The sequence below is a fragment of the Brassica napus genome, chromosome A6 (assembly GCF_020379485.1).
Source record: "Brassica napus cultivar Da-Ae chromosome A6, Da-Ae, whole genome shotgun sequence".
Classification (NCBI taxonomy): domain Eukaryota; kingdom Viridiplantae; phylum Streptophyta; class Magnoliopsida; order Brassicales; family Brassicaceae; genus Brassica; species Brassica napus.
In genome coordinates this window covers 5,545,771-5,562,718 of record NC_063439.1, presented here as the reverse complement: position 1 = coordinate 5,562,718, position 16,948 = coordinate 5,545,771, and the positions used below count along the sequence as shown (strand labels likewise).

At 33.8% G+C, this 16,948-nt stretch overlaps 3 protein-coding genes, 1 long non-coding RNA gene and 1 pseudogene across 4 annotated transcripts; 2 read left to right on the top strand and 3 right to left on the bottom strand.

Moving 5' to 3' along the window:
- Window positions 1-2,958: 2,958 nt before the first annotated feature.
- LOC125575841 lies at window positions 2,959-3,951 on the bottom strand. Its single transcript, XM_048734967.1, has one exon. It carries the CDS (start codon window positions 3,949-3,951, stop codon window positions 2,959-2,961), a length of 993 nt encoding a protein of 330 aa, XP_048590924.1.
- Window positions 3,952-5,276: 1,325 nt separating this feature from the next.
- LOC106401703 lies at window positions 5,277-9,341 on the top strand (annotated as a pseudogene).
- A 438-nt stretch (window positions 9,342-9,779) lies between these two features.
- On the bottom strand, window positions 9,780-10,945 carry LOC106401704 (photosynthetic NDH subunit of lumenal location 2, chloroplastic-like). The gene is made up of 2 exons (XM_013842264.3): window positions 10,252-10,945; window positions 9,780-9,999 (listed from the first exon to the last, which is right to left on the bottom strand). The coding sequence occupies exons 1-2, from the start codon at window positions 10,717-10,719 to the stop codon at window positions 9,901-9,903; spliced, it is 567 nt and encodes a 188-aa protein (XP_013697718.2). The 5' UTR covers window positions 10,720-10,945; the 3' UTR covers window positions 9,780-9,900.
- Window positions 10,946-11,662: 717 nt separating this feature from the next.
- LOC106399859 (2-oxoglutarate-dependent dioxygenase DAO-like) lies at window positions 11,663-12,928 on the top strand. The gene is made up of 2 exons (XM_013840300.3): window positions 11,663-12,066; window positions 12,223-12,928. The coding sequence occupies exons 1-2, from the start codon at window positions 11,717-11,719 to the stop codon at window positions 12,785-12,787; spliced, it is 915 nt and encodes a 304-aa protein (XP_013695754.2). The 5' UTR covers window positions 11,663-11,716; the 3' UTR covers window positions 12,788-12,928.
- Window positions 12,929-13,457: 529 nt separating this feature from the next.
- LOC125610202 lies at window positions 13,458-15,859 on the bottom strand. The gene is made up of 2 exons (XR_007340229.1): window positions 15,290-15,859; window positions 13,458-15,167 (listed from the first exon to the last, which is right to left on the bottom strand). It is a non-coding gene; the product is annotated as an uncharacterized LOC125610202 (long non-coding RNA).
- Window positions 15,860-16,948: the final 1,089 nt, after the last annotated feature.

Genomic DNA, 16,948 nt, shown 5'->3' with positions numbered 1-16,948 from the left:
CTATCAAATTTCTACGCATATTTGGTCCCACTAGTTTATACAGCCTATCAACTGGATTACAGAATAATTTAGATACACTAGCTAGTTTGTCTCTATTTGTATATAAACAGATATATGTTATACTGTTATTCTTTATAATTAGATATGAAAATATTCAATCTAGCACATGCTCAACAAAGACTAATTCAAACTAGCTGGAAATTATATTTCGAGAAATATATAATACACATTACACAATAATCCTGTGGAAAGTGGAATAAGCAAACTATGTCATAATAATTTAGTTATTTAAATGGTTGATTAATATTTAGTGGTACTTGATCAAACAAGTGTTCATATAAATCGACAATGATATGTGCAAGACCAGAAAAGCTAGTTTACGCAAAAAAGGCCAGAAAAGCTAAAATAAAAAAATTACTACGTTAATGTCGTCGCTAGCAATGCAAAAGCAAACTATAATGCAAGTTGGACATTAAAGTCCAATGTAGTTGGTGATAATAATAGTTTCGTTAGGAAATACACTTATGTATCAACCTAATCAGTAGTACCATCACTAACCTTTGAAGAACAAATAAAAGATTAAAAATATCATATTGTTTTATAAAACTCATACTAATAATCAACCTAATCAGTAGTACCATCACCAATGAGTATGAGCTGGTTTAGTATTAAGTCCGGTTCTAAATATCGGACGTTTAGCCGCCTAAAACGTCATTTATCCGTCTTGATTTATACCAAATCAGTCAAAAAAAATCGGTTGTCCGATTTTTATCCGCCTAGACCGCCTAACCGCATAGGCGGCCACCTAATCTATTTTTTTTTTATTTTTAATAATATTTTGTATCTATTTATTTGATTTAAATTTTGATAAATATAATTTATATTCATAATTTTGATGAAATTGCACTATATTAAGTTTATATATTCTATTTGTGTGTTTATACAGTCCTAAACATAAAAATGTATTATGTTATACACAATTAAAGATTAACATGTTTTATAACATATTAAACAATCTAAAAATTCTGCCGCGTATAATTTCCGCTTAATCTCCGATTTTCTTTTTAGGCGATAGGTCCAACCGGCCGCCCGACTAGCGTTCCCGAACAAGGGTATTAAGCAATGTAATTGTACTTGGTACGGTTAACAGTAATATATTAATACTATGTTTTATATTGTTAGACTATGAATATATACGTGCCGTCACGTCCCGAAGAAGGGTTAAAAGAGATTAAAGTAAAAAAAAAAAGGGAAATCTGTTTTTTTAGAGCAAAAAAAAGGTAACTATGTCCCTTTAGACTAATCTGTACTACTTTATGTCCTATTAGACTAATTTTTTCGAAAATGGCAGTAATGCCCTTAAAATTGTAATTTTTTGAAAAAGATAAATAATGAGTTCGACAAGCGGGATCGATCGATCCAGATTTACAAGTTACAGTGGATCGCTCGATCCCGATAATTATTCAGAACAAAAAAAAACGCGAAATATATACTGATCGACCTGGTCCATTTCACTCGATCGGCGAAGGTCGATTCCTTACAGATCGACCGATCCACTAAGAATAGATCGATCGATCCCGTGCCCAGGAAAGAATCCCAAATCGATTTTTTTGGTTTTGTATGATTATATCCGGGTTGATTCCCACTTGATTTGAACCGACCAAGCATGATTTCAACTTTTTAAGCTCGATTTCTCTGGGACAAAACCCTTAATTTCCCATTCACGAACAAAGGGAGAGAAAATCAAATTCTCACCCAAAGTTCATTAACCCTAACTCACTCAATTCTCTGATTTGGACGATTATTTGGCCTAACTCATACAATTTCGTGAGCTTTTTACGAATCTATCACTCTTTAGTTCGTTCTGCAAAGGTATGAAACTCTATCTCCACTTCTTTTTAGAGTTTGAAATTAGAAAGGTAAAAGGTAGATTTTTGAGTTAGTTAAGATATTTAGACTTCAATCATGTGTTAAGGTGATGATTAGAGAAGATTTTGTACACAATCATGGTTTAAATCATATTTTCGGGATAGATTTAGGGATTTTAGGTTTTTGTTATTAATAGATATATGTTGTATTGTTTTCAAATTTCAGGTATGGAGTTGGAGTTGCCTAATCGTTTATACGGTGAGGGATTGGAACCTCAGGTTAAGAAGATTAATAACAGTTGCCGACTAAAACTTCTCGAGTTGCTAAAAGAAAAAATGGAACCAGAATTCGATGAAGTTATGAAAGATCCCATTTTTTCACAGATTATGGTTATCCAGAAGAATGATCTGAAGTTTTCGGCGAGGTTGGTACACTCTTTTTTGTGTAAGGAGTTGATGACAAGCAAGAGACATGAGAAGTGGTTCACTTTCGCTAGGAGACCTCTGCGTTTTGGATTGCAAGAGTATCATGCTGTCACTGGTCTGAAAGTGAAGCGAGAGAATAACAGTGGGCTAGTGACATGGAAAGACGATAATGGTTTTTGGAGCAAGCAGATAAAGACAAATGGAAAAATAAATTTGCAGATCATAAAAAAGAAGCATTTGGAAGAGAGCAATACCTGGACTTGGGTTGATAGGGTGAGACTGATATATCTTTGCGTTATTATGGGTGTGGTGATGGGAAAGGATGAGAAGGTGAATATCCCGCATCTGTACATGAAGTTGGCGATGGATTTGGAGAAGCTTCGGAATTATCCATGGGGTCTGTATTCGTTTGATTTCCTTCTGAAGCAAATTGATAAAACAAGGCATAAATTAGAGCAGAAAGAGGGGTATCTGATGGAAGGATTCTTGTTTGGTTTCCAAATTTGGATAATGGAAGCTGTTCCTGCTTTAGGAGAGATTTGTGGCACAAAAGTCAGTAAAGATTTTACAGGTCCACTGTGTGGTAATTGGAGAGGATGTGCAAAATGTTCTTATGAAGATATCATTGGCGTTGAGAACTTATTCCCAGAAAACGTATGCAAATTTATTCAACAAATGATATCACATTATTCAACAAATGATGAATACAGATACCGTGTCTCGCTAGGGGATACACTTTCTCCACTGCCTTCGCTATTGACACTTGTCTATCCGAAATAAAAGCCAAACCATTATCATCAGCAACAACAACTTTTAATTCTCTCATAAACCATTCCCAAGACTGCTCATTCTCAGAGTCTACTATCCCAAATGCAATAGGATATAAATTTGAATTTCCATCTATAGCAGTTGCAACCAGTAGCACCCCTTTGAATTTACTCTTCAAGAATGTTCCATCGACAACAATGACACGCCTCATGACTGTGTTAAAGCCTCTGATCGATTGACCAAACGCTATAAACAGATATCGAAATCTACCATCGACGTCAGTCTTGTAAGAGGAATGTGTACCCGGATTGGCCTCTCGCAGCATGTGCAAATATTTTGGTATTTTCCCATAACTTTCCTCTGGAATACCTCTAACAGCGTTGACTGCATATTCACGGGAATCCCATGCTAAAGATTCAGAGATCTCACATCCATAATCATTGCGCATAATCTGAACAATATCTTTCGCTTTAGGCCCTTCCTTGATACCTTCATATTTATGCATTATCAGATTGCCTATCGTTTTCGCTGAAGCTGTCCTTCCGGCACTGGTTTTGTTTGAAGGTGCGCAGGAATGTACACCGACATACTTCTTAATAATAAAATATGTGGAGCCCTTCAAACACTCAGCTCGAGCACCCCAAAAGCACACCTTATCAGCGCATCTAATACACCAAACTGATTTATTGGAGTTGGTAACTGTGTAGTGAAAGTTATGCTTCATTGCACATAACTCAAACCTCGCTTTCAAAACTGTTTTGTTGAGGAAAAGATCTCCCGTCTTAACCAATTCGACCACCTGACTCTTTGCCAATTTTTCTCTGTTTTCTTTTTCAGCATTGATCTTCTCAGCATCATCATCATCTCTTTCAACCTCGTCTTGCTTCATTTTTCCTTTCTTCTTCTCGTTATGCTTGTCAGCATCATAATCATCTCCATCAACTTCACTTTGCTTCATCTTCCCTTTCTTCTTCTCGTTATGCTTAGCCCCCTTAACAGTATTTGAAGCGGTCCCAATGTCACAAGGATTTCGCTTGTTCTCTTCACTAGTGCTTGCATCAGTTGGCATCTTATTAAGATCAATGTCGATCTTATTTGGATTTCCTTGCTTTGCTTTATAGCTGACACACAATTGAGTTGACTGATGCTTCTTACAAAACCCTAGAAAATTTTGAACTTGCCTTGAGTTTCCAATGATCACTGGTGGACAATTTGATGAATTGATCAATCCAATAGGAAGGTAACTCAACTCCAAATCAGCATCTGTTTCTTCAAAACCAAAATCCTCTATAACAATTTTCTGTAACTCTTCCAGAGAAGACTTCAATTCCAAAGCAAGTAACCTTCCCCCTTTCTTTTTATCAACATTAAAACTCCAACCTGAAGATACAACCAATTCCCAAACACCACATGAAGCATAGACATGAATCATGGTAGAAATAATGTGAAAATTTTGTGAAAATTTTGTGAACAATCAATGGAATATAGAAGACGGCTAAGAAGGTTGCCAAGGTATTTTTTGTCGTTTTTTTTTTGTTCTTTTTCGTTTTTTTTTTTTTTTTTTTTAAAAATCGATTTTTTTTAAAAAAATAAAAGTGAATATTCTCAAATATTTTGTTTCCATATTTTTAGGAACTGATTTCTTATCCGTAGAATACAACTAATATGTAGAAATCAATTTCTACAGTTTTTTAGAATTATAGTAATGTTTAGAATTTGATTTCTACATGTTTTAGATTTATAGTAAATCTGTAGAAGTCGGTTTCTACATGTTTTAGAATTAGATTAATGTGTAGATTTTGATTTCTAAGAATTGTAGAATGCTAGGTTAAGCGCGGAATGTGTATTCTACATATTTGTAGAATACTCCTATTTACGTAGATCACGTATTCTAAATATTGTAGATTCAATGAAAAAAGTAGATTTCGTTTTCTACTTCGTAGAATGTCATTTCTACTTTTTTTAGAACATAATCTGAAATTTATAATTATAACTTTTTTATAACTGGAAAATATACCATTAAGTTCATATATGTATTTTAACAAATGTTACTATTTTTCCAAATTTTTTTGTTTGTAAAACTATTTATTAAAATTATTTTCATAAATATTAAAGGGTATTATAGGAAAATATGACACAAAATATAGATTAGTCTAAAGGGACATAGTTACTATTTTTTTGCTCTAAAAAAACAGTTTTCCCAAAAAAAAACAACCTGTTACGCTTAGCCTTCCAGATGTTTATATTAATAGACGTTAGCCCCAGTTCTTGTACCTCTCAGCTTTCAAACCCCAAGAACCACCATAGAATCACAAGAGAGAATCAGCTACATTCTCCGGCGAGTTGGACGGATAGATCGCCGATCACTGACCAATTCTTCTGCGGTAAGTATCTGCATGTTCAAATTTATTCTCATTCGGATGAATGTCGGTAGAATCGAATTCATCATGTAAACTGGTTAGTTTTGGTCTGGTGATGTGTCATGGATCTTCATCTGTTGGGTTCGTAATGGTTCTCGTGAGCTCAATTCTCGTAAAAAACTAGTTTCTTGGTATAGATTCAATCTAATGCTATGTTTTGTGAGTTCTTGCATAGTTGACCGCCAAAAGTCAAGCTGTTGTCTTAATCTAAATATACTTGAGTGGCCAAGATCTGATCAATTATACGTCTCTCTTCTTGTATTAATATGAACATTGATAGCATCGATTCTTTTTTTTTCAGTTTCCTGTCACTTGTTGAAATGGCTAGTAGTACTGTAAGGAACGTGCATGGTAAGAGATCTAGTTTCCAATCTGAGTTTAACGGAAACGGAGCAAGCAAGAGAAGAAACCTTCACGATGAGACAGATCGCAATGTCATTGGTTCTGAAGACACCGTGTACCGTTACTTGTGCCCTGTTAAGAAAACTGGGAGCATTATCGGCAAGGGCGGTGAGATCGCGAAGCAGATAAGGTCCGAGACGAAGTCAAACATGAGGATCAACGAGGCTTTGCCAGGTTGCGAGGAGCGCGTTGTTACCATTTATTCCACTAGTGATGAGTTGAATCATTTTGGGGACGATGGGGAGATCGTTTGTCCTGCTTTGGATGCTCTTTTCAAGGTTCATGACATGATTGTAGCCGAGGTTAATGAAGAAGAAGATGATGATGATCTTGGCGATAAACAAACGGTTACTGTGAGGATGCTTGTGCCTTCGGACCAGATAGGTTGTGTTATAGGGAAAGGAGGGCAAGTGATTCAGAATCTTCGTAACGAAACCAATGCTCAGATTCGTGTTATTAAAGATAATCTACCTGCTTGTGCTTTGACTTTGAGCCATGATGAGCTTCTTCAGGTGATAGATACACTCTCACAAGTATTTTTTATTTTATTTTAATTATAATATCAGCTCATGTATTTGTTGGTTATTTTTTCAGATAATTGGAGAACCTTTGATTGTAAGAGAGGCTCTTTATCAAGTTGCTTCACTGCTTCATGATAATCCGTCACGGTTTCAGCACTCTCTTCTTTCTTCTCCAAGCACATTAATGCATCAGCCATTAATAAGCTCTCACAGAAACCATGCTGCTGCACGTAGAGATTTAGCGGATGCAACGGAGTTTTGTGTTTGTTTCATCTGTCCAGCTGAAAACGTCGGAGGTGTGATAGGAAAAGGAGGTGGTTTCATCAATCAGATCAGGCAAGAAACTGGTGCAACCATTAGAGTCACTACCTCAGAAAGTGAAGAAGATGATAGCATCATTTTCATATCATCAAAAGAGGTAACCAAAATCTCTTTGCATATATCTCATACAAATATCTCATTACTGACTTTTTGTTGTGTGTGGTATAGTTCTACGAAGATCAGTCTCCAACGGTGAATGCAGCCATACTTTTACAAGAGCGTTGCAGTGAGAAAGTTGGTAAAGATACAAATGATTCAACAATCTCCACTCGTCTACTTGTGTCGAGTTCCAATATCGGATGCCTCATTGGGAAAGGTGGTGCTGTTATATCCGAGATGAGGAGTGTGACACGCGCTAATATCCGTATTCTTCAAAAGGAAAATGTACCAAAGATTGCTCGTCAAGATGAGGAGATGGTTCAGGTAACTAAACACACACACACAATCCCTTATATATTAATTGAGGAACATTTGAAAAGATGTAACCTCAATTTTGTATTAATTAAAAGAGGCCCCAATGCATAGGTGGCACTCAATTAGGTAGTCAATTACATTCAATTGAAAAATAAGTAGGTCCACATTCGATTTTTATATGTTGTTAGATACATAATTTGGTCAAACTATATGATATAATGATATGATATGATATTTTCTTGCCTTAAATAAAACCTACGGAATTACCATAAATGACTAATATATATATGACAATTAATGAGTTTAATAATAAAGATTTGATAACAATGAATATCTCCTCCATCATTTTTTGTTTAATTTTATATTATTAAAATAAATTAAACAATCAAATTAGCTATAAAAATAAAATTTAGTTTTTTTCGTATATGTTATATTTTGAATTTTTAAAAACGACAATAAATGACTAAAACTATTAAAATTATTATGTTAAAAATTAATGATCAATGGTTTAACATTTTTATTATAAGAAGATACACATGATTTTAAAACCATATGAATAAAAAATATCATTTAATAATAAAATAAATATATATATTAAACACTATATACCATAAGATTACATAAATATTTTAATATTAAAACTTTCAATGAATTTTCAAGAACATTTATAAATTATAAACTTATTAAAGATTTCAGATTGAAAATTTTGTTATCGATGATTTAAATATTTTGTTATAAAACGATATGAACGATCATAGAACCGTATGATTATAAATTCTGATTTAATAAATAACTATACAAAATATACTATTCCTAGAAAAATAGGTTGGTCCATCTTAACTTATATTACACTTTTTATTAAACTAACTATCGAATTGATAAATAACGTACCAAAAAATGTTTTGCACTTTCCTTAAATAAAAGCTACGAAATTACCTAATATGATTAACGTATATGTGAAAATTAATTATAATGAATAATAAATATTTGATAACAATTTTTGTATCTTAGTTCTTTTTTTAATTTTATATTATTAAAATATATTTAAAAATCACATTAAATATATAATAAAAACATTTATAATTTTTCTTATATGTTATATTTTGAATTTTTCAAAACGTCTATAAATTATTAGAAATTTGAAGATCCCCACTCTGAAAATTTTGTGATCAATAGATTATTTTTTTGTCATAATAAGTTACAAATGATCATAAAATTATATTAATATGAACTTTTATTTAATATTATAAGAAGATACACATTATTTTAAAACCATATGAGTAAAAAATATCATTTAAAAATAATAATATATATATATACACACTAATGATTTAAAGCAACAAGATTGGCTGATCAATTTAGTCATCCAGTTAAAATCTTTCAAAAGTATGTGAAAGACTAAAGTCAAAGTAAATATGGATTTATAATAGTAGTTATATTTTACTAACCAAATACCGAAAAAAACCGAACTGAACCGAAACCAACCCGATATCCGGGTTGAACACCCGTAATCCAAATGAATCCAAACTATTGTTTCATTCTCTAAAATATAATAAAAATAATAACTTAATCCCGCGCAAGGCGCGGGTCTTATTCTAGTTCATATTAAATGTAAAGCTAAGCCATTAATAGTCCATTTGTTGGTGGTCAGATTACAGGAAATCCTGATGCAGCTATGAAAGCTCTTACGCAAGTAATCTTACGGTTAAGAGCTAACGCTTTCGATATGAATCATGGACTTGTCTTGCTACCCACATCTTTTCCATACATCTCTCAAGTATCCGGAAGTTCAAAAAAAACCCAAATACGCAAGGGGGGATGGTTCCAAAGATCAAGACTACAGTAGACTGGTATTTAGTGGTAACAAATGTTATGCATTGATCCATATATCAAGATATTCTACTTAAAATTGTATATGATATGTTGTTGCAGAATTTGAATTCCAAGAGAAGAAACCATGTTTCTTAAATCAAGAAAACCCATCTTAGAAAGGTAATGCTTTGGAGATTATTCAGAAGACAAAAGAAGACTGAGAGGGTTACACAGTTTCAGGGAACTTATACGTTGATGCAATTTTTTATTACTTGTTATAATAAAAAGTAAAAAATGGTTGTCTATTGAAATAAAATAAAAAATGTAAACACATCTTTTCGTTTCCTTTTTCTTGTTTACTTTGTTATACTATTCGAGTGTTTTTCATTTCTCTTGTTTGCAAACAAACATTTAACACTTAAACGTAGTCTATAGCTTATATTAAAGGGCTACGGATATGCATATATATAAGGGAATTGCATCCTATATACAACAACAAAAACATAAATACACTTACTAACTAAAAAATCCTCTCCTCCATCATTTCTACTTTTTCTTTCTATCTCTTACTACTTTTTCTCCCAAAATTTAATTTTTCATCTTTTTGGGTTATTTAGCAAATAAACCCTATATATAATGCCAAGCAGAGAATTTTCTATTGGGTGATGTTTTTTTTTGGTAAAAAAAAGATTAAATCTATTGGGTGATGTTGGGTGTACAAAATTACAAATTCATCCTTCCTCATTGTATGTCCTCAGCAAAAAGCTAATTTATGTGTCTTTATATGAATATACTACACTTTTGCTTTACAATTTTATTATACACTATTCAAAGTCCTAAACCGCTTCTTCAGTTTCTTCACGCTTATATATAATGTACTGTAGTATAACGTAATGTAATGAGTACAGAGATTTCATGTGAAGAGAGAGATATACAATACACATACAATTAAGCAAGAAGCTCCACCACGTCGTCTATCGATTTCAATGTCTTCTCGTAGTAGAGATACGACTCGTACACCTTTGGCGTCCGTACGTAAAAATCCAACTAAAACATTTTACAAAACTATTATTGATAACAAAAATATGAAATATCATATGCTTTTAAGTTTGATTTCCACTTGCTTGTTTAGTATTGAATCAATTTTTGTAAATCAACGTTAAATGTGAAACTATTAGTATATCGTTTGATTTACAATTATATAGCTAGTCAATATTATTAAATTTTCAGAAGAAATAATATTTTGTCAACGTTGAACATTATATAAAACGCATTAATCATTAATTAATTAACTTATACCTCACTCATGTTTTCGACTAGCTGGTTTGCCGCTTGAACGTAATCATTCCGGCGACTCTCCGACAAGATGTTCATGGCGTTGGTCAGATCCTGAGACAGATAAGCCTGTTTTAATCTTATGTAGAAGATGACGTACCTCCACGACATATGGTCCAACATCTCCCTCATGTCTCTTAATCCTTCAGCCGTCTGTTTTATACGAGCCGCCGCGTCCTCCGGCGATAAACCTGGCTGGAAATATTTCTCCTTTATGAATGACCTCGTCCCCCATTTCTCCTGTGCTAATGCTGATGAAGTGGGGACGATGACCGTGAGTGTTATAAGCGATGTCAGGGTTCTCCGGCGAGTAAAGCTGTCTTGTTGGGATTCTCCGAGGCAACAAATGACAGGGAATAATGGGTTAACGCGGCGATGGTGATTTGGCCGGCGTAGATAAGGTGGCGGAGTTTTGGTGGTGAAGGAGCTCATTTGTTTTTTCTCTTGTTTTTTTTTTAAAAAAAATATGTAAGGATAGGAAATGGACGGAGCTAAAAATGTTATTTACAACATTGCATGCTATCCCTATATTTTTATTTTTTCAAAATGAGTGAACATGAGCACGTGAAGACTAAAAGCTCAGCTAGGTTGCCTCATGCGTTTTAGTAATGAAACAGCACCGTTAAATATTTCAACACTTAAGAAGTTGGATATTTCAAATACATTTTAAGAACTTTGTGGATTTTGCATATATATGTATGTATGTTAAATGGAATAGTATCTACATTTTGTGTATATTTAAGATTTATTAGGACGTAAAACATACATATACTATTGAGTAACCCCCATGTGTTAACCAGAAAAGAAAATGAATTTCACATCAGGTTATATCCAGCTAGACTTGGATACCGAATTCATGCATTTTGAAGATTTTTATAGAACTAGTTGCTCAAGAAAAGAAAGAAGATTTCTTTAGAACTAGGTGCGTGAAAATCGTTCTTTGTTTTATTGTACGCGTGGAGACATCGGTTACTAACTTTCATTCTTCTAAAGTTGTATAAAGAAGAAAGTCACATTGAGACGTAACTGATGGTTTACCCAAAATAAATCAAAATCATATTGTGTTTTATTTCTTTCAGCCTAATTCATTACTGAGTTTTCTTCAGTTTCAGACATAACTGATGATGTGTAATTAGAAGTAGCAAAAGGGATACGTGTTGTTTATTTAGCCTTATCGTAACGCAAATTGATGTTCAGCTGTCAGAATCGTCACGTTTTAGATCATTAGTCAGTTGAAGATTATGAAAAAAGCCTTTTCTTCTGATTCATTGCACTTGTTTATCGAATTCAGACTACTTTAGTGATTTGATCAAAAAAAATATCTTTTGGTAAAATAATTATCTAATTATTTTCTTTATATAAACACTAGACCTTCGGTTGGTGTTGGGTAGAGAAAATACATCTTTTCAAATTCTCCATATTGAAGAGAATGATGGCGGAGACCGGTGGAGTTATTCCGACGATAGACTTGGAAGAGGTCGTTTCAGATAAGATCCTGAATCAGAAAATCCGTGAAGCGAGCGAGAGATGGGGATGCTTTAGGGTGATGAACCATGGAGTTTCATTGTCTTTGATGTCTGATATGAAGAAGACCATTATGGATCTCTTCGAACGTCCACACGAGGTGAAAGTGCGCAACACTGACGTGTTACTAGGGATTGGTTACAGGGCTCCATATGATATCAATCCTTACTATGAAACATTTGGTCTCTATGACATGGCTTCTCCTCAAGCTGTCAACACTTTTTGTGACCAGCTTGACGCTTCCGCGGATCAAAGGTTTCTCTTTATTTTGCTGGTCTTAAAAGGGTTCATGTATCAACTCGTAGTTGACCTAGATTATTTAGTAAGTGTTTAAAGGGGTTATAGGTTCGAGTCTCGTTGGAAAGGGTTTGTTCTTCTAAATTTATTTACTGATGGGATTTGAGGTTTCAGGGAGATTATGGTGAAGTATGCCAAATCTACTGATATACTTGCAAAGGATTTAGCAAGGAGGTTAGCAGAGAGTTACGGTTTGGCTGAGACTGACTTCTTCAAAGGATGGCCGAGCCAGTTGCGGATTAACAAATATCATTTTAAACCCGAAGCAGTCGGGAAACTGGGGTTTCACCTACACACAGATTCTGGTTTCTTGACGATTCTTCAAGCCGATGAGAATGTTGGTGGACTTGAAGCCATGGACAATGCTTCAGGAAAGTTCTTTCCCATAAGCCCGATGCCAAACACGCTTGCTATCATCCTTGGGGACATGGCTACAATCTGGAGCAACGGACGATTGTGTAATGTGAAGCATAGAGTGCAATGCAATGAAGCAACCGAGAGGTTTTCTATCGCCTCGTTTTTATTAGGACCAACGACTGATTTGGAACCACCAAGTGAGTTTGTGGATGCTGAACATCCGCGACTATACAAGCCTATTAGTCACGAAGGGATACGAAACATTAGAACGATCAAGAAGTTGGTTGATGGAGAAGCTCTCAAGCTTATAACCTATGAATGATAAAAACTTAAATGACAGATTATGATGGTTGTGATAACCGGAAAACTTGAGTATTCTTGTTATGTTTACCTAAGATTGAGAAATAAAAATGTATCTTTGCCCTATCGATTTTCGTAATATATAAAAATGAATAAGTTCACATTGGTATCTTTGTGGACGCAATGTAATACAGCCAATACTTCTATTGATTCTCTGTTTTTGGTCTACTCATTCTTTCCAATTAGACGCTACATGTATTATTAACCCATGCATTGTCCATTATTTCAACGTATCGCATGGCATTAACAAGACAACGCTTTTTATAATTTATATATTCAGGATGGTGGAAGTGTTTCAAATATGATGTTAAGTTTGTATATACTAATATTTTTTGATAATATAACAAATTATACGTATATCAAATGGCCCGTCAAAATCAAGAAAATCTTTGACTCTCTATTGATGATTTTGGTGAAAACGAAATGCGTGTATTGTTTCAGACCCTTTCCAGAAAAATGATTATATAAATTAGAGTGAGTTACTCTCAAAGACACATTTGTCTTTTTTCTTTCATAAAAGGACACATTATGTCTGAAGCACACAATTCATGAAACTAAGATCTTTTTTTGACCATTATGCCCTTTAGCTTTACGTGTAGTTAGCAAAAAAAAAAAGAATTAGTTACTTTCTTCTAGTTAGTTAAGTTAGGAAAATAGTTGGATTATTAATGTTTTTTTCCAAACTGAAATATCTTCTGTCTCTGTCGCAAGCTTCACTTGATTCATTTTCTTCGTGGATCTTCTCACCTTCGACTGCAACTCGTGGCAACCAAGCTTGGCGGCTTCTCTCCCATTACAATCTCCAGCCACTGTACTCCAACCAACAGTTCTCAACCGCAAACCTCCTTTGTTGCGTATGCTTCATATCCTCCGTGATTCACCTGTCTTGAGCTCTCTCTTTTCCGCCGCAGCTCGTCGCGTCTGTCTCAGGCCACCAGACCATCTCCGTCGTCTTGCTCTGCCGACGGTGTCATGCTCGGATTCAAGCCTCGTCGTGCTCATCATCGCTGTCTCTGTCTCGTCACATAAGAGATCAAGCAACAATGGTGGATTTTCAATAATTTTCAGATTTGGTCCTTCACTTTTTGATTTCTTTCGATTGTTTTGCAGAAATGTCCTCTTAAATTAACACCAAACTTTCAGTTGTGCAGTTTAGACCCCAATAAATTTTATTTCTCTACTTCTGCTTCACAATCCTCAAATTATAGTTTTCTACCAATAAAAGGACAACAACTATGTTCTTATACTTGATGTCTCTCTCTTTTATCAATCATGAATAAAATAAAGAAGTTGTAGCATGGATTGGAGACAGGTTTTTGTAACATTTTTTTATGGATACGTCTTTGTGGACGAGTGTTATGTGGACAGATGAATTGTGGACGAGTGTTATATGGATAGACGAATTGTGGACGAGTGTTAACATTGTGGACAGTTTTCTGGTGGATATATATGTTGTGGACAAGAGTCATGTGAATGTGTTCTTATAAACAAGTTTGTAGTGGACCTGTTCTTATGGACAAGCTCTTACAATTATAGTTGTGTAACTATGACTGTTTGTGAACATGTTATTGTAGACAAAGATCGTGTTTGAAGTTTAATCTATCTAGGGTTTGTGTTGTTTGTTTGAAGATAATCCATCTAGAGAACATATTGTATTGTGACGTTTTGAAAGAGAGAAAGGGATTAAGCTTTTTGTGTGGACGCAATTCAATGGACGCAATTTATGTAGACAAGCTTCTGTGGACAAGCTTCTGTGGACATAATTTATGTGGACACAAAAATGTTATAATGTTTTTGTGGACAAGTTTCTATGGACAAAATATATTTGTATCCATATATATATTTTTGATATTTTATAAATTTTTATTTTATTAAATAATATTTAATGGACATAGCAAGTGTGGATATGAGTTGATAAGAAAATTATTCTTACGTAAAGTACATAATTAAAAGTTTGAGACGAAATCAAGAGGATCTATAAGTAAATTAAAGAATGTTGGGGTCAAATTGCAAAAATCCAAAAATGGGAGGACTATATGTGTAAAATAGAGTAATTTGACCATTGTTTCTTTTAGAGCTTTCTCTCTGCAACAGAAGCCACCATGAAGAGATAAAAAACTTAGATCCAAGGCAACTACCTCGAGTTCATCCACGTCGAATCCCAAGTTCATCCACGGAAAATCACGAGCTAATCCACTGAAAAGGATGAGCGACATGTGAATCAAACTTAGATCCAAGACAGCTTTGTGGATAGTTCATTTGTGGACAAGGAAATTGATGGACATGAAAAGGATGGGCGACATGTGAATCAAATGTTGCAGGAGATACATCGGTTTTGCTGTCTGCTTAAGAAGAAAATCAAAACTTTATTTATTTCTTATCTTCTTGTATATCAATTAGAAACAAGGATGAAAGAGAAAAAAAATTTGTAGATGAAATTCTCATAGTTCAATTAGAAGCAAACCTTGGATGTATTCGTCGGCGAAGATCTAGAATCACCCAAGCTGAAATTTCAGAATCGACTTTCCTTAGCTCCCAATCTGAGGTTTCCATGAATTCGAGATTTAAAAAATAAAGTGGTGAAAGATAAAGATTCGACAACAAAAATTAGTAATTTAGAATTATAAAAAAAAAAAATCTACAAATTTAGTAAAGTAGAAGAATATTTAGAAGGATACGAAAGATGAGAGATGAAGATGATGATAGATGGAGGCATGATTAAGTTTAGGGAATTAAAAAATATGAAACTAAAAGGTGAAAGTTAAATGGAATTATATTGAAAATAATTTTGACACATGTTATGACATCTTCTTTTTAGTTGAAGGGCAATTCAGACAAATGAACATAAGAAAGTGTTCTCTTAACTCAATATGTCTTTATGTGTAATTGATAACTCATAATGTGTCTTGGAGGGTAAATGTTTCTATAAATTATTCCTCTATGATGTGTTGATGACTCCCATTTTTAATTCTTTGAACCATTTCACGCGATTCACGTTTAGATCATTAGCCACGTAGACTTCAAGCCACGGATAGTTCTTCGAGAATGCTCTTTCCCATTAACACATATTGAAACACAGCTGCTATCAAACAACTACAATGTAAAGCATTGGGAGGCTGTGCAACGTGAGGAATAATTGCAATGCAAAGAAACAACAACGAGGACGTGGATGCTAGCTGAACACCCGCGGTTATACAAGCCTGTCACAGCAGAACCGTGCTTATAGGCTTTTGAAAAAAGCACTTGCCTACGGCCTCCAAATTTTGTAAAAAATTTAGGGCTCTAAATTACAAAAAAATACTTTTACATGGTAGTTAACATATTTTCTTAGTTGGATTTTTATTTTTATTTGAATTTAAATTGGACTTCTGTTCAAAGTAACTAGGTTTGTGATCATTTTTGCTATATTAAAAAAAACTATAAAAATTCTACTTCTAAAAAAATTGTAAATATTTGATTACATTGCTCTTTTCTTTTATATGCTATGAGCTAGATTTATTTTATATATTTATGAGAATTTGGTAAAGAAAATATAATATTTTCAATATATAGTTTATTATAGTTATTTTTTTTTGACAGCAACAACCTACAGACTCATATAGACTCTGTAAATCAAGGCGGCAACTCTGCATCCATGTATATGACGAAAGACGACTGAATCCGAGCACTACGTGCCAAACGATCCGCCTTTGTGTTTTCCGTCCTGGGGACATGAACGATGCTTGAGTTGGTGAACCTTCTTTTCAGAAGCATAATATCTTCTAAGTAGTTTATTATAGTTAATTTAAATGCTAAGATTTACATTTTTTTTTGACAGCTACCAATATTTCAATCAAAAAATTTATATCTTTGTATTTATATTACAAATTCATACTTTTTGTTCATGATTTAAAAATTTTATTTTATAAAATTTTGGTGAAAAAAATTTAGAAAACGTTTATGTAATAATTCAAAACTTTTGAGTGTTATATATATATATTATTGAAAATATATCATGTAAAATATATTTTTGAACTCGTCTCGGGCCTCCGAAAACCTTCGCACGGCACTGCTGTCACCTATGAAAAAACTAAGAAAGCTTAGGATCACTTTGAAGTTGCATAATGAAGAAGCTCTCAAGCTT